The sequence below is a fragment of the Monodon monoceros genome, unplaced genomic scaffold, assembly GCF_005190385.1.
Source record: "Monodon monoceros isolate NGI ecotype Baffin Bay Population unplaced genomic scaffold, NGI_Narwhal_1 Super_Scaffold_16, whole genome shotgun sequence".
Taxonomy (NCBI): Eukaryota; Metazoa; Chordata; class Mammalia; order Artiodactyla; family Monodontidae; genus Monodon; species Monodon monoceros.
The window spans coordinates 70,916,565-70,928,683 of NW_021703772.1; the positions used below are offsets into that span (position 1 = coordinate 70,916,565).

Consider the following 12,119-nt stretch of genomic DNA (forward strand, 5'->3'; position numbering starts at 1 on the left):
GGGCGCGGCGTGAGGCGGTGCGCGGCCGCCTCCCCGCCCCCGGCCGGCGCGCTCTCGGGGCGGTGGTTGAGGCCGCGGGAGGTGGGGACGCGGCGGCGCTGCTCCTCCGCTGCCGCCGGGAGAGTCCGCGGCGCCGCCAGCTCCGCGCGCGAACTCCCGTCCATGGCACGCAGGGCGGCGGCCGCCGGAGCTGCCAGAGTCCTGCCCGCCGCCGCCGCGCCGCACTTTTAGGAGAGTCCGGAGGTCGAGGGCGGAGAAGTCAGCCCGGAGCTGCAGCCCCCGCCGGCCGCCGCCGCGCGGCGAGAGGGAGTTCCCAGAGCGGCCGCGGCCCCGGCCGGCCCCCTCCCTGCGCCCTCCCCCTCGCAGCGAGGCTGCCCCGCGCCCGCGCCCGCCGCCCGCGCCCGCCGCGATGATCTTCCCCAGCAGCAGCGGCAACCCTGGGGGCAGCAGCAGCTGCAGGACGCCCTATCGCAAGCAGGTGAGGCGGCGGCGGGGATGCCGCGGGGAGGCCGGCCGCCCCGCTCTACAAAGGGTGGCAGCGCTCGGCCGGACTCCGCGGTCGTCCTCGGAGGGACCGGGCCGGGCGGTGACCTTGTTTCGCAGGAGGCGGCCCGCGGGGACGGCTCGGGCCGGTGACCTTAGCCGGGGAGATGCCCTCGCCCCCTCCGGCCGGGCCGGGCGGGACGCAGAGGAAGGGGAAGGGGCGGCGGCGCGGCGAGAGCAGGAGCGCGCCGGGGGCTTCGCCCAGCTCTGCAACAAGTTTGGGTTTTTTTCCGGAAACCTTTGTGTGTGGAAGAGTACGATAATAAGTCTTAAGATTGGGATACAACAATCTTCACTTGGAACCTCAAAGAACCTGCCCGATTCGTACGAAACCCGGAAGACCTGTGTGTGTGTGTGTGTGTGTGTGTGTGTGTGTGTGTGTGTGTGTTCGCGCTCGCTCCCCCTCCCATTTATATATTAAAAAAAAAGAAAAGAAAGAAAAAGAAACAGGAACTTCTGCTGTCACTTTCTCAAGGTTTTCAGTTTTCAGCAGCACAGGGAAATCCTGTGACATCCTAGTTGCAGAGATACTTGGATAAGCCTGAGTCATACACATGCCTTTTCCTATTTTAATACCGTTTCATACATTTTTTAACAGATTGAACTCCAAAGGCACTTTAGTGGTTAGATCAAAATCCCCTGCCGGGAAAAGGAGTGGAGCTGGAAGCTTATAGTCATGGCCTTTTGTTTTGTTTTTCATCTTTGTTTTTAAAAGAAGGTTACTGAAGCCATGTTGTGGTAAATCTCACGGAGGCTTTCAGCAGCAGCATTAACAAGACCTAGCTTTAAATTATGTAAAAAATGTGCAGGTCTGTTTAGAAAAGGTTAAACTGATTTAGAGGTCAGTGGCAAGATGCTTGTTGAGAAAACAAAAACACAATTGCAGATATTTTTCTTCCATAATCTCTTGTCTACATCCTTAGCCACTGAGACAAATCAATTAAGTTATTATCCCAATAATGATTCAATCAAACTGTATCCTTCCATGCAGACCATGGCTCTGTTAGGATCACGACAGATGACAGTGATGCCTGGTGGCTTTCCTAAAGGCGTTCACAGGATTATTGATTATGTTTAGTCCTTTTTGTTCTCAAAGTCATTTTGGGGGGTGGGGTAGGGAGGGCACTCTTACTATAAGTATATCTGAAAATGATGCTAATTTTCTGATACGATGACTGTCAAAAAGTATTGTTTTCTGGTGTTTGGTTCTTTCACTTGTTAGCTTTCCCTTACAAAGACAGTAAACACACCTGGTCTGTGTGCCCTTGCTTTCCAAGTCAATGGAACTTTTACCTGGTTTAAGAAAAGCCCCTTCCTTTAATTAAAAAAAAAAAAAAATCTGCATTTGTGACTTGGCTGAAGTATATACTAAAATTTGTCAAGATTCAGAAGCTGGCATCTCTAAAATCTCTTCATGTGGCCTCATTTAAAATAAATGCCCTCAGATCCAGTACACTTGCATCAACTTCATAAATGAAGCAAATTTACAATAAATATTCTCCTGAATCCTCCCCCCACCCCACCTCCCTCTACCTGAAAAGATGGCTAATTATGTAAGGGCCTTGTGTATTCATTTATTTGTTGTCGGAACCCGGTGGGGTGTTAGCTCTGAAATGGGGAAAAGGCTCTGAGGGCGAGGCCTTTTGCTGTGAGGGGCTGGAGGTTTTGTGTGTGGAGGGGGACAGCCTGCTGGTCTGGAGCACGCTGATAAGATGCTCTTCTTTTCACTAGGCTCTCCTTAGATTCAGAGACTAAAAGGGCTGACTGAATCAGAAAAACAAACAGACTTTCTTTTTTCTATAGGCGAAGAAAGAAATGAATGTGTAGGCATTATACAGACACAAGACCGCGGGTACCAGTGGTATTTGAGTCAAAGGTTTCTTTTGTTAGTATTTAGCCATTCACTGGGAAAGCACACTTCCAGCAAGGGGACCTGGTTACCATGAGTGACTTTGTGATCTCATCCTGGCTTAGTCTAAATGGGAAGTCTAATTAATGCTTTTTATAAGATTTTGTGACATTAAGCTTGCACCTTTCAGTTCACATTAGTTTGTTCATTTTGATGAAAGAATAGGTCCATTTTAGGTGTATAAGGCAGTTTGATTTTAATCTAGAAATATATGATCAGCTGTTAGAGCTGATTTCAGATAGTTTGCCTGAGGAAAACACTGAATGTGAGGAATACTTAAAAATCACCTTTGGAAAAAAAAATAAGCTGGAGTCACACTTGTATTATACATATATATTACTAGTGGCAAACCATCACTGAGCATCTTATAGCCTGTGGTTTGCTGAGAACCACCCAGCTGTAGGTGGGTTAACTCATTTAGTCATCTTGACAGTCCTGTGAGGTAGGTAATGGTAATATCTCCATTTTACAGTTAAGAAAACTGAGGCATAGATTAAGTACCGTACTCAGTCTGTATGACCCAAAGTGCAGAGCCAGGCTTTGGCAGTCAAGCTCTTAAGACAACCACACTACGGCAGCTTGCTTATTACATGCACATCTCAATGAAAACTCATACAGAGCTTCTCTGCATCACTGCCCGTCACCCTTCTAGTCTCAAAAGTCTGGTTTAGGGATTCCTCCCACCTATCTGGGCCATGGACAGGTGCAGGGAGGTGGTGGTGAGGAAGGAGTTGCAGGTGAAGGAGGATGCTGTGAATGACATGGACGGTGGGTTCGTGATATTTGGGATCGGCATTGATGTTAAAGGATTGCTTTACAGAGTGATTGTACGATTTCTTCTTAAAACTTTACAAATATAGGAGTCAGCCAGTTTCAGTTAAACAGAGGTGGGTGGTGCTCATTCCCCTCCTGCCCCACGTTGTGTATCGAGGACGTCAAGGAGCACTGATCTCCGGCATCATTTAGGATTTTCCTGCATCACAGGCCCATGAGCATGTTAGAAATACATCTGCTTGGCTCAGGTCAGAGTAAGATGCTTTGAGTGGGTGATAACCCAGGAGGCAATATCTAGACAAAGATTGTTGGTTCTAGTCTCAGTGGAGAAATGTGTATGGCCTATGGTTGTTGACTGTGACGTGCAGATACAGGATATTCGTTAAGCAAATCCAGTCTGTATGAGAACACCGCCACAAGCAAAATGAAAGCCCTTTAGTAGGACTTCTGTAGTTGTGAAAATATTTTTAGTATGTCTCAAAAGAAAAAGTGCTTTCCTTTAATTAGAGAAGATAAATATTTCCATTTTATTTTGAATTCTTTTATTAGCTACTTGCCCCTTCCTGTTTCCTTACTTCCATTTCGGAACTGCTTTTCTTGAAGTAGTTGATTCAGTGATGTCATATACTTGGTTTTTACAAATTGAGGTGTGTAGCAAGTACTTTTTTGCCTAGTGGTTTGCAGTGGGGTCTTTGGGGTAGGGGAGTGCATATAAGAATTTTCGTGTGTGTGTGTGTGTGTGTGTGTGTGTGTGTGTGTGTTTGTGTTTTCTTTTCAAACGATCTTGCCAACCAATAGCTGTACTTGTTAAGTGTTGCTAAAACTTCTGATGAAGTACTTATCTCCCCAGTTTAAATAGATTTACATAGTTTGCTGCTTTCTTGAAGATTAACTGGGTGTAGCTGCACGTGAAGAATTCAACAGTGATTCAGTGTTTGGCCTTGTTAGAGGATGACATACAAAGCTGTTGATTAATCCTCTTCAAGCAGTTTCTGTTCACAGCAATTTATGTGTAGTAGATTGGGTTTTGTTAAAGTTTGAAGATTAAAGTGTTCAGAGAAATGTTTAAATGAACACTGTCTGAGCCAGTCCCAATTTGTTGTCGTTTTAAAAGAAGGTAAACCTACTCAAGCCACGGAAATTGGAGGTTTAGGGGAAATTAGCAGAAAATTAAATTGGTATACATAAAAAGGTCTTGTCCTGTTTTGGGATTAGGCTATTTCAGTGTGTTTGTGATTCAGTAGTGCTTGTGCGTCAAGGTAACCGTTTGAAATATGTAACCATGGCCGTTTGAAAAGTACGGAATTCGCCATCATCAATGATCATCCAGTTTTTCCGCTAGGCATCCCTTTTGGCATCTCACTACATTTTCCATAGTTCGCTTCAGGTTTTGAACACGTTTCTCGTTTTTGTTCTTTCCTTCCTTTTAGAGGCTGCTGTCAGCTGGGATCATCATATATTGGTAATACTTTCTGAGCCCTTTCTTGGGGTGGGCGGGGACAGGGGGAGTCAGTCTTTCCAAGTTTCTGAGAATATATTTCCAAAGCACTCTGCCAATAAATAAATATTTAAAGATGTATATGATATCCCTTCCCAACCTCAGCTATATTTAATCTTCACAACATCCATATAAAGTGGGAAAAGGTCAGGAATTTTGAGGCAGTGAATTTAAATGGCCTAGTTGGTGAAAGCTCAGGTCTCTGGAGTCAAGGGTTCTGTCAGCTACCAGAAAAAAGAGAAGGAAGCTCGGTCAAGAACAGCTGTAGCCCCACTACACTTCCCTTTACTTGGCCTCCCAAAGACATGTGGCACACAGAGCATCCCAGATTTCAGCTTTGGGAATTGTAGCTTTGTAATTTATTAGTGTTTTTTGTTTGTTTCATAAAGGCCTTTGCTCTAGGGTTCTCAGATAGCGTACGGGACACCAACTTAAATTGGAATTTCAGATAAACAATGAATAATATTTTAGTATAATCACGTCCCAAATATTGTGCGGTACTGTGTGTTTTTATTTGCGAAATCCAGCAATCCTATCTGTGGGGAACCCAACTCACTTTTTAAAACGAGTTATAAAAGAAATCGTAATTATAAACCATATTATTCCCATGTTTTCCTCCAAAAATCTTGCCTCTTAGCATATTCCTTGAGCCCTGGTAACGCCGATTTCACATCTTAACTTCTTTAACCATCACTCAACCTAATTGAAAGGGACCCCATCTTAAGTTCTGGCTCTGTGTCTTGCATGCTTTTTCACTTAACCTCCCAAAGCCTCACTTTCTGTTAAATAAAGATAATAGTGCCCACTCCACAGGGTTGTTGTTGTTAATCCTTCTAAGGTGTTATTATTATTAATGTCCCAACAGAGCAAGCAACAGCGGGTGGTCCTGGGAGGCTCTGTGTGATCCTGGGAGACCTTGACACAGCCTCTAAGAATGGACTTTGTTTAGAAAGTGGGGGCAGCCCCCAAAAGGGTAAGGATCTGGAGCTTGAAAACGAGACTGTCAACCACATATAAAAAAAAAAAAAATCCAAAAAGAAATAGAAAAGAGCATCCCACCATATTTCAGAACAGTTGTTCCTGTATTATGCTCTTGTTAGCAGAGTTTGCCTTCCCTTTGGGGAAAGAAAGCCTTTCAACCCTCTGTTCTTTATTTTATGCAAATATATGATTGGAGAAGGAAAAAAAGAGCATTAATCACTCTTGTTGATGAAAAATGCTACCTTTTAATTTGCTCGAAAATGGACGGATTTGATTATTAGTATATGCGTGATGATTTCCTGAATTCTTTCCTTTGTCTTGTTGGTTTTCAAAGATGCCATCTTTGCCTTTCTCAGAAAAATAAACATTGTTTTTCTCCTTGGACATCTGTAGGTGTTTGGTGGGTGTTTGTTTTTAAACTCGCATCTGTAGAGAATGCTTTGCTTTAATACATTCTAAAAGCTTAGTAAATTTTAAAATAGGATAGACATACCATGAGGAAGGAAGTAATAAGCTTTTCCTGAAATTAGGACAAGGTGAAAAAATTAAATGGAGCAAACTAAATTCTGTATTAAAATAATGAATCAATGTAGCTATTGTTGTTTAACACTTATTAAATGGCAGCAGCCACAACAGAACTTGGTGTTAAACACAGCAGTGCTCTAATAAATAGAAATGTACTTTGACTCCACTTTATTCATTTAAACATACGGACTTACAAAGCAGTGTAACGTAAACTGGGGAAAATTGTATTTACATTTGTTAACTGTGCATCCAATACAACCTCAAAAAATGCATGAATAAAAAAAGACTGGAAGGAAATATGCCAAAATATTAAAAAGTGTTTTCCTCTGTTGGTAGATGGAATCATGAATGACTTATTTTTCATGATTCTCTTTACATTTATTTTTCGGCCTTCCAGTCCCCCTTGTTCCCCACCTGAACATGCAGTCCCTTCGGTTATCAAGAAAAAGATAAAGTGAAAAGAATATAGAAAATTGTATTATTTTTAATGTTTAAAAATTGCAGTGAAAACCCAATTCTCATGTCATTGAGAATTTCAGTGTAGCATGTAGGTGTTACTTGTTTCTGTGCCTGAGCTTTGAGATACAGTCCTTTACTATTCTTTATGAATTTCTGTTTTTATTTTTACTGCCAATTCCTGTATCACATTTTTGGAAATCACCTAGTTCTGACAGATAGTTTTTGTATTTATGAACTTGGTATTTTCCCATTTTATACATACTCGACAGAACTTCTGTACTTTTTAAAAAACATTTTTAAGACACCAACTTATATGAGTCAGCAAGGAGAAAATGTAGCTATATGTATGGAATTTCATATGCTAAAGTATTTTTCACGGAAGGAGTTATTTTAAATATTGAAGAATTACCGCTGTTTTCTCTGTTGTCATTTGACTTACACGTGCATTTAAATACAGCTGTTTGGTGGACAAATTCCCCCTCATATAATTTCTGTATTGAACGTGAAAAACCGAGACTGTTCTACCACTCATGTCATAATCCTTTGGATTTATTTTATTATGAATACCCATAGCTGCCTTCGTCACACACGTCCTTTTCATTGTAGCTTTTTGAAAGGGCAGTGGGGTGAGAGGTGTGGCTTCCTTACAGGCAGCTGTAACTTATAATGGGACAGTTTCTGTAAGAAACACACAGTACAGATCATGTCTGCACTTTAGAAGCTGTTGTTACTGTGTAACCCAGGGGGGGATTTTCAGTATATCAGGGAGTTTTGGGTGTGCTCTGTAGAGGCTACAAGACTTCAGAGTGAAAGGAGGAGAGAGCACTGAAGGGAGGAAGAAAGAGGTGGGGGGGGTCTGAGGGAGAGAGAGAGAGAGAAGGAAAGCAGTATTGCTTTGTTAGCTTCTTACTTTATTAGTTGACGCGCCACTTTACAAAATCTGTTTGTTTCATTGTTTTGATGCCCTGTAGGTTGGGTGCCGATATGTAGCCTCATTGTTTTGTATTATCTGAGATTCTTAGATCCCATTTTTTTCTGCATAGTATTCCCATCACCTAGAATTTCCTTTCAGCTCTGTTCTAAAACAAGATCTCTGTCTCTCCACTTCCAGGAACTGCCTAAAAAAACATCACCCTTTTGGAAGACCATTAATGATCAACCCAACCCTATGTATTCAGATATTCTAGAAACAATGTTGTCTCCACTTTCTCTGTCTGTATTCTCAGTTTTATAAGTCAAATGCCCAACAGGCCAGCTCCGAGGGAGTGAATATGTCCTTTTGTTTAACTGAAAGTTTAACAGTGACTCAGAAGCATTGAGTCAAATAATTACTGAGTGTGTAGCATAAGTTAAGTTGGGAATGTCATTCTGGAGGAGGTAAACGGGTGACACGCAGAAGGTACACTGTTGCTCGTTAAGGGAGAGGCTGGGTGGGGGGAAGCCAGTTTAGCTAGCACCTCAAACAGCTGAGAGATGGTGAGGACCCAAAAGAAGGCAGTTACATTGTGGACAGGAGGAACAACCAAATTTTATAGACATTGGAGGACATAAAGCCCCTAAAATTGTATGTAAAATGTGGCGTACATCCGTTGTTTCCTGAGGAGACGTTCGTAGCTTTCATCAGTTTGCCAAAGGGATTTGCGCCCTCCAAAAGAATTTATGACTGCATGTGGAAATGGAGGAGGACAACTTAAAGATGGTGCCAAGATTTCTAACTCAGGAGGCAGGTTGCATCATGGAAGGTGACGTTTCAGGTGGAAGGAACATTACAGCAAAGATTTGAAGATAAAAGACATGGGCTTTTCTAGGGGAAGATTGAGAAATTCAGGTGAGCTGTACTGCAGGGTAGAGGTTGGAGGACAGAGCAGGGATAGGGTCAAGCTTGCTGAAGTGGATGCAAGGAGAGCCTGAGTTTAAAGGTGTTGTAATAGTTGAAGTAAAGCTGTGAAATGGAGTAACGGCAGTGTGAATGTATTAGATGGGGTGGATTCAAGTTATGTACAGAGTTGGCGATTGATTGGGTGGGGAGTGGACAGTGTTCGTAAAAAAAGAGTCCTAGGTCTCTTGTCTGAAATGATTTGAAAAATAAAACGTTTCTGCAAAATTACTTGCTCTGGTCTCAGTGATTAGGTAGAATCCAGCCATTCTCCTACAGGGATCGTCTACATTTTTTTAGGCGTTAAATTGGGGGCAGGGGAGTGCTAAATTCTACTGGTATTCAAAGTCCAGACACCAAGAATACAAAGGGTCCTTCTGTATCCATATTAGTCTCATAAGGAAGAATCGTCCAGCCCTGAAAGGCTAGTAGCACCCAGTGCGAACCACATTAAATACTCTTTTTGGATCCAGGAGATGGTTGTAAATATTTTTTTTACTGCTGCCCTGGGATTGTCTTAAAGTCAGTATAGAGGCTGTGTCACATGGGTGTGTAGATTTCCATGTTTGGCCTGGATCCTCACATTCTTTGGAGTGGAGTACTTATCCAGCAGATCTTTTTCTTGATAGTATATGTCATCGATAACATCTGTAGTATAACAAGTGCATTGGTTATATTAAATACTCCCACCTCAACAGGAGTATGAAAGATGGCAGGTTGGATGGTGAACGGGTTAGAGAATTCACCCTACCACAGTAAATTAGTTTCTGAGGAAAAGCCATAAGCTTGGTTTGGCCATTTTAATTTGGCCACGTGAATCACACGTTACCACCCTTCCTACCAACCAAGTGCAGGCAGGAACTTCCAGCAAGAAATACAGAACTAGAGTTTTGGGCAAGAAGCTCAGGACCTCCTGCAACTTAATAGGTGGCACATTGGGAACAGGTTAAAGCAGTTCAGGAAGAGAAGGTGTCCAGAAGAATCTGGAGAGACCTGGGGAGCATAGATTCTATAGTGGGAAGGAGGAAGAGCCTTAGGCAAAGACGGGGAAAGAAATGGCAAAATGCTGGGAGAATCAAGAGAGTATCACAGAAGCCCAAGAAGAGCAGAGTTTCTAGCAGAGCTGGTCAGCTCTGTTAAGTGTTGCCTAGAGGTTAAGGAAGGTAAAGGCGGAGTAGAGGCCATTGGAAATGTCCGTTGGGAGGTCTTTGAAAGTCTTTGAGACAGAAGTTTCAGTAGAGTAGTCTGTGTGTGGTGGGCAGGGAAGGGAGCAGGGGTGAACGTGGTAGAAAGTACATTCCAAAGGGTTTAGGGAATGCATGAGTGAAGAGGGTGTGTCTTTAGAAAAACTGGGTGTCAAAGGAAAGAGTCCCTTCAGACAATCTTGAGGCAAGATTATCTTAGCATCTGACTGGTTGTAGGTAGAGCAAGGTGATAGAAAACAGGGACTAGTTGGAACTAGGTCTTTTTTTTTTAAAGATTGAGGTTAGTCTTACAGGAAAGGAGAGAGTTTCCTGACAGTGATACAGGAAGGAGGAGATTGATTATGCTAGAGATGTTAGGAGGAGTAAGGAGGCCAGTGAAGCTCAACCTTTTAAAAGCCTACATTTCAGTAAAGAGGTTAGGTCGTCTGTTATGATTAAAAAAAAAAAAAGAAAAGATTCTAGGCCTAAAGAGTGTGACAAAAGATTTGGAGTAATCGCTCTTGGGAATTTGGTGAGCATTCAAATAGAGACGAGTAAAAGGATGCATAAGCTGTAGCGAGGGCCCCTGGGAGTGCAGGGGTCTGAGTTGGCAGGGTATTTTGACCCTTCTCCCACAAGAAATGAGGGAAAGCATCTGGGTAATGAATTTATGTAGGGTTTGGCATTGGTAAAGGGATTAGGTATGAAAATCGAGAGTATCCTGATGAACATTAAGGAGACAGGTGAATATTACTCAGCCATAAAAAGAAACGAAATTGAGTTATTTGTAGTGAGGTGGATGGACCTAGAGTCTGTCATACGGAGTGAAGTAAGTCAGAAAGAGGAAAACAAATACAGTATGCTAACACATATAGGGAATCTAAAAAAAAAAAAGGTTCTGATGAACCTAGGGGCAGGACAGGAATAAAGATGAAGACATAGAGAATGGACCTGAGGACACGGGGAGGGGGAAGGGTAAGAGAGTGGCGTGGACATATATACACTACCAAGGTAAAATAGATAGCTAGTGGGAAGCAGCCGCATAGCACAGGGAGATCAGCTCGGTGCTTTGTGACCACCTAGAGGGGTGGGATAGGGAGGGTGGGAGGGAGACGCAGAGGGAGGGGATATGGGGATATATGTATACATATAGTTGATTCACTTTGTTATACAGAAGAAACTAACACACCATTGTAAAGCAAGTATACTCCCATAAAGATGTTAAAAAAAAGACAGGTGAAATCAAGAGAGACACTGAACTTTGAGAACAGGGAGGGTCCTGGAGATTCTGATAAGATAAAAAGGAAAGTCCCTGGGAGTGAGGGAAGGAGAGGGATCAGAGAGGAAACTCCATGGTCAAGATCTTGAAGGTGTAGTCGTTCCAGGATCTTAACCTTTTAGAGTTATTGGGATGATTAAATGAGATGATACGGATGTGTCTGCCTGGTATGCCAGAAATGCTCAAGTGGTGATAATTATTAAGATGTGGCCCTCATATAATTTATACCTCCCTATAACCATTGTTCAAATATTCGTGTAAATCAAATCATATTTCAAGCAGACTTCAACCACGAACCAAAATAATATATATTTTTTAACTGCACCACAAGCCCAAATTAAGTTTGAAAATACACTATCAAACTATTTCAAAACATCTTAAGTTGCTTTTAAAGAAAAAAAAGGTGGACAGGGGTGTGGATCCCAGCTTCATCATTTATTAGTTCTGTTACTGTGAACACATTTCTTAAATTTCCTGCGCCTTGATTTCCTCAGTGACAAAACGAGATAAAATAATTAATGTTACTGAGATGATTGGATGAAGCCCTATATGTGACAGCACTTGACGCATCATCTATCACAGGTGCTCTGTCCGCTTCCCTTCTTCCTTGCGGTGTCGCCTAACAAGTCAGTTCACACAAGAGGGCCTCGGCGGATGGGTCACCAAATGATAATAGTGGCAGAAGATTGTGATCATTCTGTTCATGAGCAGAAAATACTTTGTTACTTCCTCTCGAAGGGAAACTCAGTTCTCATTGATAAATGGAAATGATTCTTCCATTGTCCTTGACTTCCTAGAGTAAAAGATCAAGGAGTTAAAGTAAGATAAAGTGCTTTGTGACAGACAAACACTACAGAGATGTTGTTGTGGATTCTGAAATGGGTGCCCTTAAACTATTACATGAGTATTTCGTTTCCTTCAGCATGTGATTTTAAGTTTATGAAGTCTATTGTGCAAAGCCAGTTTTCCCAAATTGTGTTCACTAAGATCCTGGGATTCTATTAAATGTTAAAAGCGTTCCAGGAATTGAAATATTCGGTGTTCAAAGAAACTTGGGAAACACTACAGACTATATAGTATTGTTGTCCTAG

At 42.5% G+C, this 12,119-nt stretch overlaps 1 protein-coding gene across 10 annotated transcripts in view; it reads left to right on the forward strand.

Annotated features, from left to right (window-relative positions):
• Nucleotides 1-12,119, forward strand: part of RBMS1 (RNA binding motif single stranded interacting protein 1) — a 213,692-nt gene that overhangs the window by 82,693 nt on the left and 118,880 nt on the right. For 5 of the 10 annotated variants that reach the window (XM_029224863.1, XM_029224867.1, XM_029224870.1 and 2 more), the window contains exon 1: nucleotides 77-478. The exons of the other annotated variants lie outside the window; for them this stretch is intronic. In XM_029224863.1, the coding sequence (XP_029080696.1) occupies nucleotides 410-478 (69 nt within the window). In that variant the 5' untranslated portion in view covers nucleotides 77-409. Of the gene's footprint in view, nucleotides 1-76; nucleotides 479-12,119 lie in introns of those variants that run through there. 10 annotated transcript variants of the gene reach the window in all.